Here is a 26,750-nt window from a genome sequence, read left to right as displayed (position 1 = left end):
AATAAAGTCGAGTGTGGAGGGGTGTTTCGTCCACCCAGCACATGGATGATCTACTCCATGGAGCCCATCTCTCGGGCCCTCTGGGCGGTCTTGGCCACACCACCTGTTTGGTGAGCCGCTTCTCCAGCTACGTTAATCCCATTACTTGGGCGGCAGCATCTTTCACAGTTAGTTGGACCTGAATCCAGTTTCAGATCTCCATCCTCCCTCCTGGTCCTCGGACACATCTGAGGGCTCCCATGGTGCCCTCTGCAGCTGGAGAACCCCCTTTGCAGACCCCCTAACATAGGCACACAACCCTGCTTACCCATGGCCCCGTGGGTGACTAACTGGTGTCATGCAGGAAGCCAATGTAAGGAACACGTTTTAAAAGAATCTTTGAGATCCTCTGTTACTGAAAAACAGATTCTTAGTTTACAGGTGAGTGGTAGCATTAGTTAGCCCTTTACTTGCCCCAAAATGCTTATCTGAAACGCAGGGATCAAACAGACTTAATTTAAATGAATTGCGTGGGTCTTTTAGTGAGTTCCTTAATTTCTCTGAGTCCCAGCGTCCTCTGTAAAAGGAACGGAATCATGCGAGTTTGCAATGTCTGTAACAGTAAGAGACAATGTAAGTAACGCGCCCTGGATCCAATCGACTGTCAATGCGTGAGAGCTGCTGAGGCAGCTGTGGAGTTTTTAAAATTTCATTTTCCAGTCGGCCCACTTTGAACAGAACTATTCCAAACTATCTTTATTCCTATCTTCCAGCAGCTTTGACAAGTCTGGCCAGGACATTTTCGTTTTTCCATTCCATCTCTGTTCACAGAAAGAAAGCCACGTACACAAGACTTTAATAGAACGTATTTGTTTCAAGTTGTTAAGTTTTCCACATTAATGTTTAGTGGTTTGAAGTAAATTTAAATTCTAAGACATTGTTTTCTGCAATTAAGAGACTGTTGAGAATAAAAGAAAGACAATTCTGCTGTTTGACACTCACGGCATGTGTTCCATAGAAACAGTTACTCAGGTGGTCAGCGTCCCAGGCTGCCCACTGGTTTAAGGCTCAAATTCTACAATGAGGCTTCTCAGATTTTCGTGCACGTGAATTACATAGGGTTCTTGTTAAGCTGAGATTTGACGTTTCTAACAGCTCTCGGTGATCTGACAGCCTATGCTGCTGATCGGCGACTACACTTGGAGCAGCAGCAAAGACTGGGTGCAAGAAGTTAGGATTCCTTAGGGTGAGAAAGTGGGGGAGGCACTGCCAGGGCTGGGACCCGGCGGGGTGAGACCCAGGGATGGGACTCTAAGGACGGGGGAAAGGCAGACGGGGTTTGTGGCTGGTGTGACTCCCAGGACACTTCCTCACCAGTGTTTCTTCAGCCCCTGATGTTTGCCCACTGCCGCCTTCACCACTGCTACCCACCAGGGTTTCCCTCAACTCTCCAACCCAGCCACAGAGTCTGGCCTTCCCTTTGTTCCCAGAGCAATCACACTATGCAGAAAGCTTTCCTAATGAAGCATATTACTAGTAAACAGGCCTGGAGTCATAGGTCGGAGTCCTCATTTCTTTCTTCTCCCCTCTTTTTTCCCGCTTGGATCCTATAATGAAATGCCAAGTAGCATAAAGAGGGGAAGCCCGCCTCCTTGCCCATCTTACCTGCCTACCTTACCTTATCCCCATCTCCTTTCCCTGGAGGACTGTAAGAACTGTGAGGGCAAGAGCAGAAATATATTCACCTTTGCATTCTTACATGGCATACCCAGACCCAGGGGAATGTCAGGAATCCCTGCACAGAAAAGAAAACAATGAGGTGTGGAGTGGGCAGGAATGGGAGACCAAGAAAGGATTTAGTCATGGAAATGAGTGAGGAAAAGGAGCCACTGAAACATCATTCGGCCAGGATACTTTTCTAGCAGTGTCATGATAACCTTCCAGCTACTCAGGCCCCGGGCCCAGGGGCCTTGCACGTGACATTCCCCAACTTGCTCTGGTGGGTGGTAGAATTGAGAAGCATGAAGTGCTGGATTTTGCTTCCAATATCTTCAGGCACTTAGGGTCAAAACGTCCCTTGCTAGGTCCTTCCAGAAGAGTCAAATCTCAGCAATGTTGTAAAGGTAATTCCACCTCTTAGAAAAGTTGGCCTATGTGAATAGCTGTCACTTTGGTGAGAAAGGGTTCGGGAGAGTAGGACGGCGTATTACTAAGAAGTCTAATACATGACCGTGTTTTGTTTCTTTTGGTTTTGTTTTCACAGATTTATCAGCAAGACTGTTGAAAGTGTAACAGTCCAAGATGCCTGTCCCGCCCCCTCCAGCACCCCCACCGCCACCCACACTAGCTCTGGTGAGTGGCTCTTCACTATCCGTTATCCATGCATAAAGCAGCCAAATGAAGTCAAACCTGGCACACGTAGATTTGTTTTAAATGCATTTGCATTTTGGCTTAAATATGATATGACAAGCTTTCCAGGTGTTGGAGTAAGCCAGACCCTGAGCGGTAGGGAGTGCAGCACGAAAGGTTTTGTCGTGTGAGGTCTCATGCAATGCATATAATACATATGTGGAACGTGGGTTAGTTCTATCAAAAGAAGTTCATTCCCACGCGCTGGCCCATGATGGTTCGCAGGAGCAGTTCTGCCCGGCATGCACTTTTTCCATTCAAATGGCCTCAACATCCAGCCTTTAACTTCTCGGCAGAACAGTCCAAAAATCCAGGTCTCCATCTGCAAATGCATCCATTCAAGTGTCCTCACTATTTTCCTTTTCTCTGCCTTTCCCCTCTTTCTTCCCACTCTGTTTTTGACAAATATCACCCCACCATCACCACCACCATCCCGATCCACCCCACACACACTCACATCCCCCTTTAAATCTATCCTTACATTCATATACCTACTTTCTAAAAGAACTTCTTGTCTGGGATCATTCTTTTCCTTGATAGACCTATCCTAAGAAGCTAGTGCCCCTTCTTCCAGGAAGCTGACAGCCCTCCACATGGTGATAGGGATAGGCTCCCAGATATGTCCCACTTAAAAGGCCTCCCCCAGGATGGGAAGCTTTCTCCAGTAAGGACCTTCCCAGTGATGGGCCCTTGGAGAAACTGAAGCGCGGAGAGGAAAACTCTCTTGCCCAGGCTTCCATGGACACATTTATATAGCCCATCTAAGGTTGGAACCTACTTAGAAGAACAGAACATAATTAGCTCATTGCTTTGTAAGGTGTGGTTCTCCACTGCTGGTTAGAGCCCCCAAGGGGAGAAGCACAGGCAATGAGAAGAAGCATTTAGTAACTCTTACAGCAATTTGAGAGTAGTGTTGTGTCTGTTGTTTTAAGATTGTATTTTGTGTGCTTTGTTTTACTGATTCATTTTTCTGATAATTCATTGTCATTTTACAAAAGTATCAGTCCATGATAGATTGGAGATGTTTTCTTAAAATTGGCCCTTCAGTAAGTTTGAAAAGCTTTGATCTGACTAACATAGCAGGATTATCTTATATTTCCCCCAAAATGCAGATTATATACCTCTGCTGGGTAGTACATGCCTTAATTTTTTATTTTATTTTAATGCTCATGTGTTTATTTTAATGCCTGTTTTACAATTATAAGTAACACACCCAGGGTTTAATAGTGATTTGATTTAAAAGAAAATCTTCACTGACAAATAGTATAGTAAATAATATAGAAAATAGACTTAATTAAAAATATTAAATAAATAATAACCCAGGTAGCATGAGAAGATGACCAAAATCATAGAACTTGTACCAGAATGATTGAAGTTTGGAAAACCCTGGTCTATCAAATCAACTCATTTCTATCCATTATTACCTGACTAAAAGCAAGATCCTAGAGAAATACGATACAGAGATGAGAAAAGGGAAAGGTGGGTTGGCAGCCATCGTGGAACACCAGCTAGTGGAACAGCATTGTTAAGGGCCCTGGACCGTCACAGGAGAGCAGTTAGCACCTGAGGGGGTCAAGTGTCAAAATGTATTTTGAGGCAGAACAGCAGGCTGACCCAAAACTATTAAGAGATCCAATGAGGACACATCACTTAACTTCTCTGGGCCTCAGGTTTTTTTCAGCCTTAAAATGAAGACAATAGGTAATTTTAAAACCTCTTCGCAAGATGTCCAAGATATGTTGCTACGCTGTAGAAACAAGTTTCAGAGCAATAGAGGATGATCTCATTAGCAAAAATGAACTATACAGGCAAAGAGCTTTTCTGGAACCAACTGCCAATAAGCTCTTAAAAGGCTTGCTTCAGGGCAGTGTTGGGTGCCAAAGGAGAAGGGCATTTTACTTATTAGGTTTTTTTCAATTGAGATATAATTGACATACAACTTTGTGTAAGTTGAAGGTGTATAATATGTTGATTTGATTCATTTATATATTATGGTATTATCAGCACCACTGCTTTAGCTAATTTAGTCTATTATATCACATAATTATCATTTCTTTTTTGTGTGTGAGACCATTTAAGATCTGGTCTCTTGGTTACTTTGAAGTTTATGCTACAGAATGGTTGACTATAATCACTACGCTGTACATTAGATCTCCAGCACTTACTCATCGTCTAGATGCAAGTTTGTACCTTTTAACAACATCTTCCCAGGTCAGGGAAAGGGTCCCACATTTACCCTTCCTGCAGGTTATAGGAAAGGCTCTGAAGTCAGACGGCCAGGGTTTGAATCCTAGCACCTCATCTTACTAGCTGGGTGACTGGGCCAAATGATCTAACCTCCCTGTGCCTTAGTTTCCTTGTCTCCAGAATGAAAATAATGACTCACAGGGCTGATGAGGACTAAATGAATTAATACACATAAAGTGCTAAAAACAGTGCCTCACCCCTAGTGAAAGCTATATAAATGTTAACTGTTATTATCATGAGCAAGTAATACTTTATAATTTAATTATTCCAAGGCCCTCCCAGCTGAACACAACGGAGATTCTGTGTAGCCTCCTTCAGGATTTTTCTCAGTTCTCCCTTTGCCTCTAACTATAATAAATAGCTGGCTGAGGTGTCAAGCTAAACATCTCCAGATTTACCTCTTGCGCTCCTCTCCGTCACCTCTGAAATCAGATTCAGCCTAGGACTCTCAGGTCTGCCGGAAGGACTCTCCCTGAGACCAGACCAGACCAAGCCAATTTCCAAGTGGACCAGACACAGATGCATGCCTACTTCCAAGTCCATATGCTGGGCTCTGCAAAAATAACCCTGAATAAACAAGAACCAATTCCGTAATAAGGATCTTTCCCAGGAATTCTGAAAATATACAAAATACCCAAACATTTTAAAGCAGCACCTTTGTCTACTCTGCAATCTCTGTGAGCTAAAATTTCAAAGGGATTAAAATCAGAAACACCTTAGGCCAAAGGGACATGAGGGAACTTTTGGGGGTAATGAAAATGTTGTCCATCTTGATTGTGGTGGTGGCTACACAATTGTATGTGTTTGTCAAAACTCATAGAACTATATACACTTAAAGGGTGATTTAACTATGTGTACATTATGCCTCGAATCTCCCTTAAGTTGAAAAAACAACAACTTTGTCAATGTAAACAGAGTGAATTATTTTCTAAAACTTTGGTGGATTACAAAAATGAAACAGCTGGCCCTTTTTGCTAGAGACAATTTTCTTCTTGTATCAGGTTAGTTCTAAAAGATAGGAAAGAGAAGCTGTTCTTCCAGACACATTCTAGAGAATGAAGCCTTATGGTGTCCTGCAGAAAGTTCTCAGACTTAAAATTCCCTTCTCATTTCTAACTATCCAACCTTAGCTGTGTTGGTTACAGACAGACAATGGTATGAATTTTCAGAGACTTTTATCAGGAACTGACTCTTCCTGCATTAAAAATGAACGTAATTTAGTGCTGCATCTGCTCCCAAATGTCTGGGTCTTAAAAATAAATGACATCAGGTCTAAAACTTGTGGAGAATTTACAACCTATTGCCAAGAACCTTAATAATAAGCTTCCAGTATTCTAGCTGTCCCTACTGAGAGTTGTAATGCATGATTTTAATTCAAGAGATGAATACGAGTTTGCATGGTTTCATTTCAGGCCAATACAGAAAAGCCTGCCTTGAATAAGTCAGAGCAGGCCGGGAGAAATGCTCTTCTCTCTGACATCAACAAAGGGAAGAAACTAAAGAAGACAGTCACCAATGACAGAAGTGCACCGATATTGGACAGTAAGTGAAAAAAGTTATTTTCTATGGAGATAAATGGATTATGACCTAACAATCAACCCTTCCCTTCCCACCAAAAAAAAAAAAAAAAAAAAATTTTTTGTTAACAACAGCTGCAAAGCTAGCAGAATAAGGAACTGTATCACTCATTGTAGGCCATGACTTCAGTTTGGGTTCCCTCTAATGCAGCAGGAAGCCAATATAATAATTCTTTGTCTAAGACACACACAGCAGCAATTCTCTCAATTATTCAAACCCTTTCTGGAAGTTAACCCTTTGCTCCTCGGACCACAGATCAAAAGACAGCATAAAATGAAAAGAGCCCTAGTCTTGGAATCAAAGGATGAGGGTTTGAGTCCTGGCACATCCATCACTTACCATCTCCAAGCCTTATTGTGTTCATTTGTAAAATGGAGATGGTAATACCTGTTCTGCAAATTCATATGAGCATCATATGGGACAATGCTTGGAAAAGTGTTTTGTTGTTTGGAATGTGAAACTCAAGTGTAAGATATGATTTTTAGGAGCTTGGAGAAAGAGGAAATGAGATCACAACTTTGCTTATCTATTGTAGGGCTGAGATACTTTTTGGAACAAGGCAGAGTGTGTATAAACAAACAAGTACTCACCACACAGGGCTACTTATTAACATTTACAACAGAATGAAAAATTACACATGACTACAATCTACCAGTAGTTAATAATCCGGCCTCCAGACTATCTCCTCACGTTCCTAGATGTTTCCACAGCCAGCCAGATGTCCCCAGAACTCATCCTAGACCACAGATCCCGTTTGGATTCAATAGGAAATAGACAAGAGAATAGTGATGCAGAGTTTTAGCCAAGTTGGAGGGTAAGAAGGGCTTAGGAGGAATTTATAGGAAAAATGCCTAATAGGTAGAGAAGGAGAAGCATGAGATTAGATAAGAACCGGGGTGTGGGAGGTAAATAGAAAAGAGGAAGACCAACACAAAGGCCTTAGAGCATTGTTCTGTCACCAGGCAAGGTGGTGCAAATGAGAATGTACCACACCTCGAAAAGGAATGAGGTGGTCTTTGACACAGTTTTACAAAATGCCCACAACACTGATGTCGTTATTGTATAACCAGTCTCTTAGTCCTCCTGACCCTTGTCACAAGATTCTCCCTGAGGGGAGTTCCAGCATAGTCACGTTTACCTAGGGAGCTGTAGTCCAACAACTATTGAGTCATGCTGCCTGGTATGGATGGGGCCAGAGAAGTTCCACAAGCAGCCAACTTCTAGGACAGAGCCCAGTGGTTCTCTCCACTATGAGTGGGAGGCCCAGCTCCAAAGAGGTAAATGTGAGTTTCTCAGATGATGAAAGAAACTGGACAGTCTGGGGCTTTGTCCTGAATCCACTAGTGAAAACTCATTATTATGTTCAAGGTCCACTTCTCCTCCCATTAAATGGAAATAAGTGTTAGTTTTTCTCCCTTCCAGCTGCTCAGTGATGCACTTTTCTTGGACACAAGGTGCAACCCATTGCATGCCCTTGTTGTCCATATACTTAACTGGACACCAATATTGTTGTCACAAGCTCTTTGCAAGTGATAAAGTCTATCCATGGTTTTGTATTTGTTTGCAGGTGAAACCTCCCTGGGCCCTATATCAAAATGTTGACCATGGTTATGCGTGATATAACTCTTGAAGTCAGCCTTGTCCTGCAATTTAATTACTAACAAAGTGACCAGGAATCAGTTAGCTATCCTAAACTACTTCAGCTTCTCTACTGAAAGATATACTAACGGGTGATGTCTGGTAGTACATTGATCTCTTTGAATGTTTAATACCAGGTAAAGGTGTCCTATGTCAATGCAGCATTCCAAAATGTATCATTCATTAATGAATGATGTTAGAATGATAAGGTTATTTTTAATATCATTGGCAATAATTAAAATTAGTAAAAATTTTAAATTTTATATGGAAGCAATTTTGCATATGCTTCAAGGAATTCTTACTATAATTTATCTTTTTAGGTGAAGTAATTATTGTGAGCTTATTGTCAGGTCATTCTTTCTATCAGCACAGCTTTCATAAGTATCCTGAAAGCTCCATACCTGGAAAAGATACAGAGCTAACAAAAGCATGATAAATCTAATCCAGAAAAAAGAAAATACAAATGAATAAAATTAGAACTTAGAAAGCAGATAGTGATTCAAAGCAGATTTTAAAAAATTAAGGATGTTCCAATGAAGTTATGTGCTAACACATTTTGAAATCTTAAAGAAATTAATTTTCTAAGGAAAGCATAAATTTACCAAAATTCACTTCTGAAGCCTCAGTGATTAAGGAAAAAGTTGAAAACTTCCTGAAATTTTCTCTAAAAAATTTTAGAGTCATATGATTTTATCAGTAAATTCTGTCAGATTTTAAGAAGCAGCTAGTTCAAGTGCTATATCAATCATTCATTCCCAAACATTGAAAGAGATGGAAAGCTATCTGACAGGTGTAATCAGACTGGCATGATCGTAAGATCAACATTTGACAAAGGCAGCATATATACAAAAAGAAAGGCTATATATCTCTATCTCGATCTCTATATCTATAGATAGGAGATGTAGAGATATAGAGATGGATATAGATATATAGATATCAGTGTCCCAGGGAACGTGTGGCAATGTCCGGAGGCATTTTTAGTTGTCACAGCTTGGTGAGGGAGGGGTTCCTACTGACATCTAAATAGTGAATGGAGGCAGGGATGCTGTAAACATTCTACAGAGAACAGGGCAGCCACCCACAAAGAATTATCTGACCCAAAAAGTCAGTAGTTTCAAGGATAAGAAACCCTACTTAGATAGATCACTTGGATCATAGATGAGAAAATACTAAAACATCAAAAAATCTAATTCAATAAGTCTATTAAAATAATAATTCACCAAGACCAGAGTTTATCTCATTTTTAATGTTTGAAAGTATATAAATGTATCATATTAAGTAAGGAAAACCATATAATCAATTTAGTAGATCCTGAATAGATATTTGATAAAATTTCATGCCACAGAAAGTCTTAAGAACCCAAATAGAAGGATCCTTGCTGACTGAATATTTAGAAAGAAGAAAAAAATTATTTCAAACCGATTGTAATTTTGAAACAGTAGAGGCATTCTCATTAAAATCAAAATATGTTTTCCTTTAGCAATGTTAATAATTTACATTGTTATAGAACTTCAATCATCATAGTTATTAGTAATATAAAACAGAAATAAGATATACAACTATTATAAAAGAGGGGGCAAAAGTTATTATTTGCAAACCATATGTCTACTAGAAAATCTAAGATAATAAATTTTTTAATAAATTTTAATTTAAAAATACAGCAAAATGGTTGATTAGATATCAAATGAAATTTCCTGATGTCAGTAATAAACCAATCACAAAATATAATAGGAAAGACATTCCTTTCACAATGTCAACCAACAAAAATACATTCAGAGTTACCCTAACAAGAAACATGAGTGACCCATATCATGAAAATTACAAAATTTTACTGAATAAATCAGAAGATATGGAAAAATATGCCATGTTTCCATAAAGTCTAAATGTTATAAAGTGTCAGGTATCCCAGATTAATCTATAGATTTCATGTAATACTGGTCAAGACTCTACAAGGTTTTCCGGGGATAGAACTTTAAACAACGTTTAATTTTAACCTCACAAAATGTACATCCATACAATTGTTAAAAGACAATTTTTTAAAAAGGGTACAATTATGACTCTCATACAGATATAAAGTGTACATATATCAAAATTTTTATTTAGCTCATTAATTAGTTTATCAATATAATGTTATCAGTTCAAAGGAGAATTCAAAGCACCACACATATAAGTGCTGAAATTAATTTACAAAGAGGTGCAACATAGGTCAATAATCAGTTGCATTCCATTGACCATAACCAATTTTCATTTCTGTGGACAAATATAATTTGCATTATCAGATTTTACAACTTATACAGTTATAACATAGCTCAAAGACAATGAGAAATTAAGCAAAAGGCAATTGTTTGCCCATTTCAAGAGCTTTCACAATATTTTGGAAATAAATGCAAAATAATATCTCTGTACTGTCTCAAATTGCAAAGGATTTTTTAAATGTTAATCCTAGTGTTGGGCTTTATAAAATTAAAAAATTGAAATCAACCTAAAAGGCCATCAAATAAGTAGATGGTTAAATAAATTACAATACATTCACATTCTAAAACATAATGCAGTCCTTTAACCTCATGTTTTCAAAGAATATTTAATGACAGGGGAAATGCTAATAGTAAAGTGTTAAGTGAAAAAGCAGGCTAAAAACTGTATAGTGAATTTTGGTCTTAATTTTAAGGAAAATAATAAAATAAAATGAAAAAAATATTAGCAAAATAAAAATACACCAAGACGGTGGGTATTTCCAAGGAGTAAAATTATGGGATATTTTTTTTCTTCTTTTTATTTGTACTATGTCTTGTCTTCTCACCTTTTATTACATCTCCCCCTCCCTTGAGGCTTACTTTGTTTGAAGATCCTTTTATTTGTCAAATAGATATTAACTCATATGGCAACTAACCAGGTGGGAGGTGTGGGGGCGAGTCATCATCTATTACCAATTCTTTCACCACTGGGCCTGTGACTGCCCAGAAGTGGAAAGAATTCCCTCCTTTTATGACCCCAGGGGGTGGGGTGAATCCTTAAAATCCTGCATTTTAATGAAATCCCAGTTGTCTACCACAGGCCGAGGTTTTATCATGATTGTTTACTTGGGCTAGGACTGGTGAAGTCCTCTGGTGGTGTTTTCATACATGTGAAAAGACTGTTTTCTTCCTCTGCAGAACCTAAAGGAGCTGGTGCTGGTGGCAGTGGTGGCTTTGGTGGAGGTGGCGGATTTGGTGGAGGAGGTGGCAGCGGTGCTGGTGGTGGTGGTGGCAGTGGTGGCAGTGGCAGCTTTGGAGGGGGTGGACCACCTGGCTTGGGAGGACTGTTCCAGGCTGGAATGCCAAAGCTGAGATCAACAGTCAACAGGGATAGTGGTAAGGAGAGTTCCTTCTATCTTACTAACTGCAAACAAGGTTGTTTGGAGGCTTGACATCCCCTACAAGGCACTGTGCCCTTTTAAACATTTTAGGGTGCTTAAAATGTTAACAGTTTGATAAGAGATTCTATTTAACATCTTTTTTTAATTTTTTTAAATTAGTATCAGACAGCTCCATCCAGCTGTTACATATTTGTCCAGTGTCCTTGGGGTAACATGTACTTTTTTGTACTTTTCTAAAGGGTGAGCTAGAGTGGGAAGAAAAGAAAGGAGCAAATGGAACTTGCCAACCCTGGAAACTGCCTGGTGACCTGGCAAATTCAGCTTTCTTTGTGAGGTAGCCTGACCCAGCTGTCTAGTACAGCAAATACTTGTGGGCCACTTTTCAAAAACACTATGAAGCATGTTATATGGAATATAATTACATACGAAATTGAAATTTAAGTGAGTGCACAAAATGGTGTTCCAGAAGTGTACATGTTCATAGTATACGTCCACACAATGGATCCTATCCATGTAATGTATCAAGTTTCCCCGAAAATAAGACCAGCCGGACCATCAGCTCTAATGTGTCTTTTGGAGCAAAAATTAATATAAGACCTGGTATTATATTATATTATATTATATTATATTATATTATATTATATTATATTAATTATATTATATAAGACCCGGTCTTATATTATAGTAAAATAAGACCAGGTCTCGTATTAATTTTTGCTCTAAAAGACACATTAGAGCTGATGGTCCGGCTAGGTCTTATTTTAAGGGAAACACGGTAGTAACTGCAGCTTTAATATGAGCTTAGAAGATATAACTTATTACAAGTTGGTGACATGGAAATATAGCACACAGTCAAGGAAAATATATCTTTTTTTCTAGTACTAAAGTCAAAATATTCTCTTTAGAGGTCACATTACTCCACTGTATAAATCCACCTGAATGTCTGTCATTGTGCCTTGGATAAAATCTGAACTCTTTCTGGCCTTAGAGGCTCTTTATGACCCAGCCCCTGGTGGTTACTCAGCTCTATTTCCTAGGGTTCTCTTTTCCTCCATGCTCATTGTGCCCAAGGCACACAGGTCTCAGTTTTTTCACTTGAAATTCGTTCCCACTTCAGGGCTTTGCACCCATGGGTCTTCTGCCTGAAGCATTGCTCTTCCTCTTTTTTCCATGTCTTCAGCTCAAACATCACATCCTCAAAAAAGCCCCATCTATCCTAGCCTTTCCAGGGACTTTTCATCTCATCAGCCTATTTTAGTTTCTATTTAATACTTATAACGGAGGCAATTTATATGTTTGCTGGTTTGTTTATCTCTCCCACAAGAATATAAACTATAAGAGAGAGGATTCTTTCTATTTTGTTTACTCCTCCATCTCTAGCATCTAGAATTAATGACTGGCATATAGCAGTGCACAAAAATATTTAGTATATTAATTAGCTCATGGTTGAAGTGGTAAAAGTTTTTGGGCTAATCTTTTTTTTTTAAATTACTTTGGGTTCCAAGAGATTCTGGGGTAGTGATTTGAATTTTTTTGAATTTTTTGGTTTCCCCTTTAGTTATTCCCTTTGTTGAACCAAAACAGTTTAATATTAATTATGTAATAGGGTATTCCTGCCCTGCAAATATGGAAGTTGATGTTGACCCAGTAGGAAAAACAAGTTGTGTAGTTGCTTACTCCTTTGCAGATTAAGCCCATCCACTGGTATTGACTCTTTCAATTAAACTTCGACAATTTCCTTTGCTTTTTCTTAGTTCCTTATTTCAATCATAATTCTTCCATTATATTTTTCCACCTTCTCTTGGGACTTTCTCTTCAAGGAGTCTAGGTAAGTCCTCCCATATGAAGATTTATATTGGGATAACTAATTTTTTCACCTAAAATGGCTAAATTATTTTTAAGCCTAAGAGGTACAAGGGCAAGGTGACAGGGATGGTGATGGAGAAAAGAAAATCTTCAGCAGAAATCCCATGTGCCACAGCTGTCCTGTTTTTGTCCTCTCATAATGAATAGGGGTCTCTCCAGAACTCTTACCAGCTTCATCCTGGTTCTTGCTCATACAAAATACCAAGAGATCTCTTCAAAATCCTTTTGTAAGCTGACAGACTGTAGAACCTCAGACTGGAAGGCAAACAGAGCTGTGATCTATTCTTCTCCCTCCAGGAAAGACCACACCAAACCTGATTTATATAAATAATAGTTACCTATATTTTACAACAGCTAGGAAAGGACTTCCAGTAGCTGGGAATATAGACTCTAGTTCCCTGGTTTCTTTAAAAGTTCCTAATTTTCTAACTGAAATTTTGTTCCTGTTCTTCAGATTCTGGAGGAAGCCGACCCCCGATTTTGCCACCAGGAGCAAGATCCATATCTGCCAAACCTTTCTCACCCCCAAGTGGCCCAGGGAGGTTCCCCGTGCCTTCTCCGGGCCATAGAAGCGGACCCCCAGAGCCTCAGAGAAACCGAATGCCTCCCCCGAGGCCCGACGTGGGCTCAAAGCCTGATAGCGTTCCCCCACCAGTACCTAATACGCCAAGACCTATTCAATCAAATCTGCACAACCGGGGGTCCCCACCAGTGCCTGGGGCTCCCAGGCAGCCCAGCCCTGGCCCGACTCCTCCCCCTTTCCCCGGAAACCGAGGTGCTGTTTTTGGAGGAGGCTCCATCCGTCAGACCCCTTCAGGCTCCTCCTCACCCTTCTCCAACAGGCCTCCCTTGCCCCCTACCCCGAGCAGGGCCCTGGATGACAAACCCCCTCCGCCTCCGCCTCCAGTGGGTAACAGGCCCACCATCCACAGGGAAGCAGTCCCACCCCCGCCCCCTCAGAACAGCAAGCCCCCAGTGCCTTCCACTCCGCGGCCTTCCTCCTCGTCACAGGCCCCTCCTCCGCCACCACCACCCAGCAGGCCCGGCCCTCCCCACGTGCCTCCAGGTCCCAGCGGCAGTGACGAAATCCCAAGGCTCCCACAGCGGAATCTCTCCCTCACGTCGTCTGCACCTCCCTTCCCTTCACCTGGACGTTCTGGCCCTCTTCCGCCCCCGCCCAATGAGAGACCCCCTCCTCCAGTGAGGGACCCACCAGGCAGATCAGGTATGGCAAGATATGCGGTGAGGTGTCTCCCTGAAACCCAGTCTGCCCAAATGTCACCAATGATCATATAGATGAATAGACTCCAACAAGAAGCTTAAGTGAACTCTCAGACTGCTTTTATCTGTTAAGGGACACTTCACACTGTATGATTTCATCTTGACCTCATGTAAACAAACCTCTGAGGAAAGTGGGACTGATATTTCTGTCCCCTTTAGAGATGATACAGAACAACCAATAAAGTTAAATGATCACAAGCCAGTCAATAAGAGGTTAGATCTTTCATCTTCCATCTCCCCATTCTACTACCCTGCCTCCCTAAAGTGATTTCAGATGTCTTAATTGGGCAAATAAATTCCCATCTCCTGCAGGAGAGCCCCATTATCTCAACAAGAAGGGAAGTTATTTAAGAGCTAATGAACTTCTGTACTTCCCTCTCCATCTGTCAAGCTTTAAGGCCATTTCCCTGCTCATTAAAGACAAATGTTAGAGTCCATTTTGCTGTTTGTTAATATCTCTGGCACATAGATTCCTTGGAGAATCAGATAAAGTTATAGGCTTTCACTTCATAAAAAGACCATAAACATAAACTCAAAATTTGCATGCTATTTTATGGATTGAAGGACCTGCTGCAGCCTGTCTGTACCCCTGGCCCAGGGCTGAAAAACTTTAAGGGAAGAACTTTCAGAGTATGAAATGAAATGTAAGGATTCCTCAGGGTTTATACTCTCTCTACTAATTATAATAGGCACTTTTTTGTTTTACATTGGTTGTGCATGGATTCAGAGGAAGTATCTACTTTTTAAATTGAACCTTATCGTACATACAAGATATTTGGAAATGGGGCATTTTTTTTCCTATGAGAAGCTAACTGACCTTTGACCTTGTGACCTCAGAAACCTAATAAACACTATCCTTTAAACCTGTAGTCCTCAAACTTGACCACATACTGGAATCACCTGTGAGTTTTAAAAACCTTGATGCCTGGGCCCCTTCACCAGGGTTTCCGGTTTTGTTGGTTTAGGTTGCCAACAGCGCATCAGGATATTTGGATAATATTCCAGTGATTGTAATGTGCAGCAAAGTTTGAGAACCACTCCTCCAAACTGCTCTGCCACACAGATTGGACAACAAATATAAGTTACTAGTCCATTCAATCCAACCCCTAGACATTGTGGCATTCATTAAGTTTTCTTCAGTGAACAAACGAGAACTGCTAGTCAGATGAATGAAATGCAGTGCTTTTTTTTCATCCAAAAGCTATGAATTTCCCCCCAAAGTGGTGGAGGACTTGTTTGCATGGCTCTATCAAATGGATGAATAACAGATTACAAATAAATCTTCCCCAAAATAGGACAGGCAGTGGTATATAATTATAACATTTATCATTCCTTTCGATTACATATCATACCTGTTTATTATAGAAAATACAGATAAATGTGAAGAAAATAAAAATTATCTATAATCCTACCACCACCACCATCCACAAATCATCATTGATAACATTTTTATATATTTTTTCAGTCTTTTAAAAATGCATATATATACACGTTTACAAAATTAGTATCACATTACATATATTGTTTGGTAATTTGCTTTTTATTTAACATCTCACTGACATTTTCTGATATACAACCTAATTTTTAATGGCTGCATAATATTAAATCCTACAAAAGTCCCTTGATTATTTAATCCCTCATTTGGTCATACAGGACATCTCCAGATTTTTGCTATTGTGGACAATGCAGGAATATATCCTTGTAGCTAAATATTTGTGCACATCTCTGTATTTCCTTTGGGTGAATTCCTAGAAATAGAATCTGTAGGTCAGTGGGTGTGCATAGTAAACTATAGATTTCATAGGCGCTGCCAAATTGGCCTCTAGAAAATTCCTACCAATTTAGATTCCCACAAGGAACATGATAGGCCATCAAGGACCACTTGTATTTTTGAGAGGTGGCTTGGCTTCATTGTTAGAGTGGGCTTTCGAATTTAACAGGTTTGTAGTCAAATCCTGGTTCTCCCTCTCATTAGCCTCCTGACTTGGGCTTCTTAACTTTCCAATACTTCTGAGGCCTCACCTACTGTCCCTACACCTCTCAGGGCTGTTGTAAGAATCAAATGAGGTAAGTGTGTAGAGTGGTTTATCTTATTTCCCAGCATAATGGTCATTTGTATTACCATGCTGCCAATGGGAAATAGAAATCTGTTTTCTTTTCTATTATGCTTGCCCAGGTCTGGAGCAGGAAGCCAGAAGTTTGGAGAAGTGGGAACATTAACATTTACTTTTTAAAAAGAGAGAGATAAAGTCAATCCAGTTACGTAGTATGAGGCCCCATAACACCGGAAGTCTAGTTTGCATTGAGTGACACTTACGTGGTGGTAGTACCAGTGAAGTTAAGCCCGTAGAATGAATGGGAGACACTTTTCTCTGCAATAATCTACTCCTACTGACTAAGATTCCAGCAATGACAAGCAGATGGGGCAATAAATAAGCCCTACCAGGTGAGGCACTGAAGACTCCCTGAGAGGCCAACTAAGGCAAGGAATGCCAACCACCTCCATCAAGTGTCTGAGCCAAGACTCCTAGATAGGGACACCAGCAATGGGCGGGGTCTTCCTTTTAAGGTCCTCTAGTCGGATTCTGAATCTGCAGTTAACAAGAGATGTTTATATTTATAGTGCCATAAGATATCGTGTTACATAGAATGTCAGCATCTGGCAAAATGTCAGCGTCTGGAGCACACTACTGAAGATCAGGAATAATAACTAAGGCCATTTTGGTTTACATGGGGAAATGCTGAAGTTCCTTTTTTTTCTAAAATTTACTCATGACGCAAATAGCCTCTGCATTTGGAGGATGGAAAAAGAAAACAGGTTCCTTTGTATTATCAAAAAGAATTCACTTTGAATTATTTTCTAGAAACTTAAAATTTTTGGATTATATCATATCACTGCATTTTAAAAAAATGGATTCAAATATTTATGTAGTACTTTTTATTTGCTTTTTCAGTGATTATTCCTGGCAGCAGTGCTGTGAGAAAGGTGACTATTTGGTGCTCTTTTGTGAATAGGAAATCAAGTTCCATGGGGTCAGCAGCTTGCTCAGGGTCAGGATCCTGCACCAGCATTCCTGCTCACTGATTAGCTGTCACTCCCTGTGTTAATCTGCCTCCCCAAAGAGGAAGAACTAAGAAGGAACTTCTACTACTCTCAGGATGACTAACATTTGGTTTCCTGATCCCACTTCTGCCTAGAAACAGATTGTTGGCATCATAGAAACATGCTTGTGCAATTAGCAATAACAGTGTGCATTTAAAAAACTTAATCCCTCTGAAGATCTAAAATAACTTCATATCTTATTCGTTTTTTAAAAAATTCTTTTTTAAAACACCATTTATTTAATACGTGTCATGCCATAGTAATTAGTTCAATAGCTATTTAAAAGGACTTTAAAATGTGTTTTGAGTATGTATACGGCTGTCAGTATAAACAAATTGTCACCTGTTCTCAATTTAACTGTGTCACCTCCGATCTCAATATTAATTTAAAACCAAAAGAGCCATTTAGCTCCAAATATACACTCATTTCACATCTGTGTATACATATGTGCATTTCTGAGTTTATATGTGCCTATTCCTTTCTCAGCTAAATATCCTAGAAAGTCCCCACCATTTCTCCATGTTCTCTAGTAAAAGGGCATGTATCCAGCAGGCACTCAATAACTGCACATTGATGACAGTGATGTAGGATATAAAGTATTGCACTAAAGGTCGTCTTTTCTTTTGCTCCAGGCCCTCTCCCACCACCTCCTCCAATAAGCAGAAATGGCAGCACGTCTCGGGCCCTGCCTGCCACCCCACAGTTGCCATCCAGAAGTGGAGTAGACAGTCCCAGGAGTGGGACCCGACCTCCCCTTCCGCCCGACAGGCCTGGTGCTGGGGCTCCTCCCCCACCTCCACCATCAACATCAATTAGAAATGGTTTCCAAGACTCTTCTTGTGAAGGTGAGGTGTGGGCCCAGCTCCTTGGAAATATACAAGCTATAGGGCAGCAGTTGAATGGGAAATATTTTTGTGTTTATTTTTGTGTTTTCATTAACATTTCTTGTTTGTATGACCCTCATTGTTACCATGCTGCATTGCTCCAATCTCGCTAACCATTTTAGGGCCCACCATGATTTCAAATTTAAAAATTGCACTTTTCAAAATGGCAGATCATGTTTCTCTGTTCATTCTTTGAGTCTCATTTTGGTTAACTTTCTAGAGATTCCAGAATTCTGAAAAGAACCAGTTTTGTAGCTTACCTCCTTACTACTTACGTTTTTAAACGGTTTGTTATATAATAAGAGACCCGATGGCCTGCAGATATTAAGCCCCTCACCTCTGCCTGTTATCAGAGGGTCCCAGTTATTCCTTCCACTGGTGGGAGGAATAATTAAGGTTTCCCAAACCTTAGCCCCCAGCTCCTGAAAGAGACTGGCTGGGTCTTAGTCACTCTAGTTAAAATCAGTTGGATCTGTCTTTGATTTGATTTACAGACCAGTATATTTTTATTGATGTGCCAATCAGTGACATTTGTAGCACTTCCAGCTTTTCTCTAAACTTCTAGACATGAAACTAGAAATGATCTCTTCAATTCTCTCTATATTTCATTCTGTGCCTTTCATTACATAAGTCTTCATAACAGATTGTCTGTTACTGAGGATACTGTTTGTTTCTTTTCCTCAGATGAGTGGGAAAGCAGATTCTACTTCCATCCAATTTCTGATTTGCCACCTCCAGAGCCATATGTGCCAATGAACAAATGTTATCCCAGTAAATTGGCAAGAAATGAAAGCCGGAGTGAGTATTTCTGCAAGGGCTTATGGCAGCTTCCTATTGCATAGGCTGGGTTATATACAACTGAGGGTTGTATAGGAAATCCAGGCCTCTTGCCTGGAATGGGGAGATTTCAGAGAAATGACTTCTGGATTTGGAACCATCTGAATTCTGGTAAACTCCCCTTCTACACACGATGAGGAAAATAGAGATATCTAGAATGCATGTGAGAAATGATTATTTTAATGTGTCATTACAAGCTCAAAATACTTTTGCGTTGCTAGTAGATTAAATTTTATTATTTTGCTTCTTTAGACAATCATCCCCCATTTCAATCTTCCTAAGATGGCACAAAATATCTTATTAATTACAACAAAAACTCACAGTAACTGCTTTGATCTTTTAAATATAATTATACCTTTACAAAGCATTACACGGAAATGTTAAGTATACTCATAATCTCTCTACATAATATATATTTTCATTTTACCAGGTTCTCTTCTAATTTTTATCCTTCTTGTTCTGATTAAGTTATATGGTTATAATTATCAAGCACAGTTTTTGGTGGTAGGATTTATATAACATCACTTAGTAAACACTTCCTTATTTTATCACATGATTTTCATTATGCAGATTCCATCATGTCAGCATATAATAATTTAACCATTATTGGACATTTAGATTGTTTTTGATTTGTTTGTTTGTTTGTTTTTTAATTTTTATGAGTTTATTTGAACCAAACTGATGACATATGTCAGGGAACAAGGGCGCAAATACTCCCTGTTTCTATTTTTTTGCTAATATACATAATGCTACCATAAAGAAGTGAATCGTTTTTACCCTATTAAAAAAAATCATGAACAGGAAGAGAAAATAGAAGAACTAATATTTCACAATAAATGTATAGAACTGAAAAAAAATAGCATGAGAAGATAGATAGATATAGAAATATATATCACTGATGAGGCTCAGACTTGTAATAGCCTTGGCTTCAGAATCAAACTCCCAAACCAAAAATGTGTGGAGAAAGTGTTTGAGCATGTCAAATAACTGTCACAATGTTCCTAGCCTTGTCCTCAGTCCCTAGCAGAGCTCCTTATACATACTGAGAACCTAATGACTCTTAACAGACAGTTCTTAATTTTTAGTTGGTTCCCAGCCTTAGAGCAAATTAATATCAGCTGAAGTTAAGGTTGATTAGAAGCAAAATGGCTGACGTCAGGGAGAAGAGATAGGTAGAAGTCTCAGGTTAAAACAGGAGAGAGGGACATAAGTTGTGCTATGTATGACAGCATGGAACAATACCCAATGTTTTATTGGGTTATTAGGACAGGTCAAATTGTGCTTTGTGCCTCTTTTGAAGAATCAAAGAATTAGAAAGTATTTTAGGAAAATTTCCATGAGGAAATAACAGAAGTGAACAGAATATTGCTGCTTGAAAGGAAAAGTTTAATTTCTGGGAAAACTCATCTATGTGGAATGCTGCATTCCTAGATGATATCTAATAAAAGAGGTATCACTATATGATAAAATAATCATACAGGAATTGGAGGCTGAAATTTTAGGTGAAAACTAAATCTTCACATGGGACAAATACCTGAGGTCTGTGTATGTGTGTGTACTGTATGTGTTTACACCATAAGACGGACTTCTATCTGACAAGAATATAGCCTGTTTTTCTTCCCTCTTGGATGCTAATAAATGAATTCACTTTAAGGAGTTGTTTACATAGACATTAAATATTTTTTCCTGATTTCTTATACACATTCTCAATCTAATTTAAATATTCTACACATATTTAAGTGAGTAACAGAACCATCCTCCCTGTCCCCTCTAGACTTTTAATTTAGTAGCTGAAAACATTCCCTCCCCCATCCTCCTATCTTTAAGATGGTATGAAACTTGAGGACTGGACTATGTCCTGCTTACTATTGCATCTTCGAGTGCCACAAAGCTTGAAACCTGGTAGACGTTTAAAAACATTTCTTAAATTGGTGAATTATTTTCCGTTGTCCCCCAAAAATGTTTTCATAGATTTACTTTAAATATTTCTAGCTTAGTGTGTGTTTAATATTTTATAATGACCATAGATCATCTCTCTCAAAAAATAAGTAAAGTGCTATCAAGTGGTTTTATTCTGCTCCTGTAGCTGCCTTCCAGGCCCACAGCCTGGTAGGGCACCCAGACAACCCTGAGCTCTGCTACCTAATTACATCTTTGCACAAGGCCAGCCTTTGTTTTGCTAACCACTTGCAGTGTGTCAGTTGCTGGCCAGGGCCTCACGACAGATGCCTGGTTTACATCTAGATGAGTCTTTCTTCAGATGCTTGCCCAAGAAAAGACTTGGTTGGGATGGTAAGAGGAACAGGCAAGGTAATGGACTGTCAGTGTTTTCCTTTGACTTTTATTGCTCAGAGATTTGGTTCTATCTCAGAAAATCTGTAAGCGGGCTCCTAGGGTGGCTGTTGAGATGCCTGCTGAGGAATCTGTTAGGGGAATCTGTTGAGTCTCAGAGCAGAGGCTACAGCAGACCTACTCAAATGACACGTGCCCCCAGTAAACCTGCTCGCAACATCTCAGCACCTTGCTCCATGCCCAGTAACTGTTGAGATCTTCAGAAAAATGTGTATGGGACAAATGAATTTCAAAACTTGTGAATGGATTTTAAACCTGGTTGCGGTGCACCGACAGCCCACAAATATGCATAGTTTTTAAAAGAACAGTATCAACAGAATGAAAAGGCAACCCCTAAAATGGTATAAAATATTTACAAATCATGTATCTGATAAGGAATTAATATCCAGAATATACAAAGAATTCCTACAATTCAACAACAACAAAACAACCAATTTTTAAAATGGGCTGAATACTTAGACATTTCTCTGAAGAAGATATACAGATGGCCAATAAGCACATGAAAAGATGCTCAACATCACTATTCATAAGGGAAATGAAAATAAAACTACAAGGAGGCCACCCTGGTGGCTCAGGCGGTTAGAGCTCCATGTTCCTAACTCCGAAGGCTGCCGGTTCTATTCCCACATGGGCTAGTGGGCTCTCAACCACAAGGTTGCCATAATTCCTCGAGTCCTGCAAAGGATGGTGGGCTCTGCCCCCTGCCACTAAGATTGAACACGGGCACCTTGAGCTGAGCTGCCTCCAAATGGCTCAGTTGGTTGGAGCATGTCCTCTCAACCATAAGGTTGCCGGTTCGACTCCCGCAAGGGATGGTGGTATGTGCCCCCTGCAACTAGAAATGGCAACTGGACCTGTAACTGAGCTGCGCCCTCCACAACTAAGATTGAAAGGACAACAACTGGACTTGGAAAAAAGTCCTGGAAGTACACACTGTTCCCCAATAAAGTGCTGTTCCCCTTCCCCAATAAAATCTTTTTAAAAAATAATAAAAAAAATTAAAAAATAAAAATAATAAACTACAAAGAAATACTTCACACCCATTAGGATGACTTCTATCAAAAACGCATTGTTTAGGGGCATCCCAGTTTCGGGTACCCCCTCTCATAAGAGAGCTGTACTTTTTGCTTTAATAAAAATCTTTGCTCCTCTAAAAAAAAATGCATTGTTTAGAAATTAGAAGATACCTAAATGTTCAACAAGAGAATATTCGATAAATAAACTACAGTATACCTATGCAGTAGAATGCAGTGTGTCATTAATAATTCTATTTGTAAAGAGTAATGACTAGAAGATGTTCAAACTGACAATATATGATCCAATTTTTTGGAAGACAAAAGGGAATTGTTTATATATGGAAAATAATGTGTTTGGTTATCTCTGGATGGTGCAAGCATGGGTGAATTTTTTGTTTTGTTTTTACTCATCTATATTTTCTAAATCTATAATAAATACTGGTATGTTTGTGATAAGAAGGAAAGCGTTTTTTAAAACTTTCTTAACTTTGTGCAAGTACTCAGTAGCCAGTGGTAGATCATCCTCTAATAATGTTTGTTCAGGTCCTTATTTACTTCTTCCCTTCACTTATCACTTCTTATGCTCATTATTTCCAGCTTTAGTCATAGGAGGTGAGGTAGTGGGTACCTTCGCAAACATCCTTGAGTTTCTACGATGAGAACATAACTTTTTTAACCAAAATTTATGTTTTATCTATTTTTTTCATCAAGGTGGATCCAACCGAAGAGAAAGGGGTGCTCCACCCCTTCCTCCTACCCCAAGGTGATCCTTGCCTGCTCTTCGCCACCCGAGCCCAAGAGCTATTTCTATTATTGTTATCGAGAGTGGCACACTCTCCTCCGCTTGTCTTCCCTTTTCCCTTTTATATTGGCAGTAGGGAAGAAGGGAGGGTGACGTGGAAATATATGTGTGCAGGGTGGGAATCCGGTGAAGAAATGCACCTAGGTGTTTATATTGTGTATACCCTCAAAGCTATTGCTTGCTTCAACTACAGCCTGCCAGTGTTGACTGCTTGGGAGTCGATTGGCTTTTATGGCAAGTAGGCAGAGATGAATTGTGTCCTAGCTTTCAACCAACCAAATTCAAACATTCACTGCTTATTTACTGCAGATGATATTAAAAAAGTCCCTGAGAGCTGCTTGCTTTCATGCCTTTTTTGCATGCTTGGCTTTCTGTCTGTTTTCACGAACCACAGACCACCTAAGCAAGTTGCTGAGCAAGGGCTCACATGAAATTTTTGTGGTTATAGGTTACAGTCTTTGGCAGTCTGAGGTAGGCTCGAGGACAGAGCTGTCCAACAGAAATATAATGTGAGCCATATATACAATTTAAATATTTCTAGTAGCCACATTAAAAAAGAAATAGGTGAAATTAATTTTAATATATTTTATCCAAAATATTTCGACCTGCCTTTAATATAACAATTATTAATGAGATATTTTACATTTTTTTATACTAAGTCTTCAAAATCTGGTTTGTGTTTTATGCTTAAAGCATGTCTATTTGGACTAGGTATCTTTCAAGGGCTCAATAGCCACACGTGGCTGATGGCTACCATATTGGATAGTTGCAGGTCTAGAAGACAGAGGCTAACACAAAAACTCTTGTTTAAAAAATAAAAAATACAAGATGAGCTTTAGCAATTCAAGAGGTAACTAAAAATCAAGTTAGGACCCAATACCTTGTCTGGCAGACAGCTTGATCTTAGATTTTGCTCCATTATTTTCCATCTTCCCTTAATATCTGTATACAAGTATTGCTTCACAGTACCAAGGTCAGAAATTGATCTAATAGGGTTTACAGTCACGTGGAATAAAGCCATTGGAAAGAAACTGAAAGCCTGTTGGGACTTCCGGGCTCAGAACCAGCTGCTGGAGCTCACCTGTCAGTTGGACTCCTGCCTTGTGTATTTGAAGTGGCTTCGTTTGTCTCCTGCCCAACTTGCTCCTCAGGGCAGAGAGGCTCTTCGGCTCTGTAGTGAGGGGAAAGTCAGGGAAACGTAGCAAATCAGACAGAATGCGGAAGAAGGGACCAGATTTAGGTTGATGGGCAAACTCTAAAAATCTAAATCTGATGCTTATAGGGTTGTGAAAAAGAGACTGATACTGGAAATTGGAGGGAATTTGTTTTCAGTCTATCCGGGAGAATCATTTGCCTTGGATCTATGCAAATAAGGCTCCCAAAAGGACCACAGGGAACAGCCAGCCTTGCCTTCTGGTTTTTTGTTTTTTGGTTTTTTTGTGGGTTTTTTTTTTTTTTTTTGTATGATTTTGTTTACAGACTTTACTGGGACTAATTTTTTTCAATTTAGATGTTTTATATGGTTGATTAAGTTTAAAATTACCATTATTTTTTAAAAGCACATGGCCACATATGTATATGTACATATACCTATATTCCTAAATTTTGTATCATGGTTTCAGTGCATTGTTCATGTATTACTGGGAGATGCTAACAAGAAATCGATCCAAAGAAAAATTTGAAAGAAGCATTCATATTTATAGAATAAATGTTTCATTTATAGAAAAGCAAAAGAACTTAGAATTCTAATAAATGGGATGTCTAATAAATTATGATACTACCCATTTGAATATATTGTATTTTTATAACTTTCCTCGTCAAAGTCCTGGGCCTAGTACATTAGACAACCTGGGTTTTTCTCCCCTCTCCTCTACCATTCATTTGTCTTTCAGTCACTTGGGGCCTTTTACCCAAAAAGAAGCAAGAAATAGAAAGGTATAACAAGCTCCACAAAGTATTTAAAAAAAACACACAACTTTATCTCCAGTATTTTGGTAATGCAGCAGCATTGTTTTATTTTGGATTCTTCAATCAGATATTAACAGTTGATTAAAATCCCTATGAGAAAGCCTAATGTCCCAGTTTTAAAAAGAGGCCTTTCTAGCAAATATGACAGAGAACAGTTTGACCCCAACAAAGTGGATCTAAATTTTGTAAGGGGTAGTAATACTGGCCAATTTCCTCGTATATCCCAACTTTGCAGGTACGATCCTAAAGTTTGAAAGAGGATCAAAGCTCAAAGTTGCTATTCACCAGGACAGAGATGTTTTAGGATGTGAGTGTTAAGTGAATGTTTCATTAATACACCAGTATCCTTGCTTTCAAAGTTAGCAACCTAATTGTATCCAAAACTTTGAATAAGTTCTATGCTAAAATCTTCAACTATAGCAAATCACAAAAATGAATAATTTTCTTCCCCAAAATCAGAGCCTACATGTTTTTTCCACAAAATTTCCAGATAAACGTATTCAAGATGCAATACAGTATTTTAACGTTCACATATTTTATATTGAAATGTATTACATACAGTATTAAAATTCAATGTTCAGTATTTATTACACTTGCATTTTATTTAGTAAAAGCTGAAAAAATGTTTAATCCAATGGTGCCTTACTTTGTGATTTGAAAGAAATCGACTTTTTATGTCTACATAGCAGATTACTGGCATATTTGTAAAAACTGTTAGACCTTTATATTTTAACTTGTAATACTGATTTTGTTATCTTAGTAGCAGAAATGGCATAATTGTTAAAGTGCCCAAAACTTTTTGGCATGAAATTAATTTTTCCCTGTTTATAGTCAGGGATTGTAAAGGAAGAAAAAAATGTTTTTCATACCACTGCACTATGTAAACATGCACATTTTGGTATCTATGTCATCAGGATAGTTTAAATGGTGGGATAGAGTCTCTCTAAGACATCTGCATCTTTGTAATTTAGCCAGACAATAAATAAAAGCAGAATGATATGAGTGTTAACTGGTGGTTTTTATTTAAGTATTGTCTAAGTAAATATAAACGAAAAAGCTAGTGTCTGTTTTCTGTTATACTGTGGTAAAGAAAGACATTCTCAAAAAGAAGAAGGTTTGTATTATTCATCAAACCTGTAAATATTTATCACATCCACTTTCTAATACCTTGTTTGTTTTTCCTGAGAACCTGTCTCTGAGTCAAAATCTGTTGTCTGTTTACTTGAGGCAGATGCTTCTACTCTAAGGTAAAGATGGATGGTGGAAGCAATGAAAGATGAAATTACAAAGAATAACATTGACACTGGTAAATATAGGAAAGGCAAATGGGAATTTAGGAGGCCTGATAATTTTTTAAATTATCTGCTGTGTATGTGTGTGTGCCTGTGTCCATATCTCGGTATAGTGTAACGGTTAAGAGATTAGGAAGACCTGG

The 26,750-nt window shown here is 39.0% G+C and overlaps 1 protein-coding gene across 4 annotated transcripts in view; it reads left to right on the top strand.

The window, feature by feature from the left end:
* The window catches only part of WIPF1 (WAS/WASL interacting protein family member 1), a 109,572-nt gene extending 83,250 nt beyond the window's left edge, over positions 1–26,322 (top strand). For all 4 annotated transcript variants that reach the window (XM_081051079.1, XM_081051081.1, XM_081051078.1 and 1 more), the window contains exons 2-8: positions 2,243–2,331; positions 6,048–6,177; positions 11,004–11,201; positions 13,527–14,297; positions 18,089–18,301; positions 19,025–19,138; positions 23,257–26,322. In XM_081051079.1, the coding sequence (XP_080907205.1) occupies positions 2,281–2,331; positions 6,048–6,177; positions 11,004–11,201; positions 13,527–14,297; positions 18,089–18,301; positions 19,025–19,138; positions 23,257–23,312 (1,533 nt within the window). In that variant the 5' untranslated portion in view covers positions 2,243–2,280 and the 3' untranslated portion in view covers positions 23,313–26,322. The remainder of the gene's footprint in view (positions 1–2,242; positions 2,332–6,047; positions 6,178–11,003; positions 11,202–13,526; positions 14,298–18,088; positions 18,302–19,024; positions 19,139–23,256) is intronic.
* Positions 26,323–26,750: the final 428 nt, after the last annotated feature.

The sequence above is a fragment of the Rhinolophus hipposideros genome (assembly GCF_964194185.1).
Source record: "Rhinolophus hipposideros genome assembly, chromosome: 6".
Lineage (NCBI taxonomy): Eukaryota > Metazoa > Chordata > Mammalia > Chiroptera > Rhinolophidae > Rhinolophus > Rhinolophus hipposideros.
This window is presented reverse-complemented; position numbering and strand designations above follow the sequence as displayed.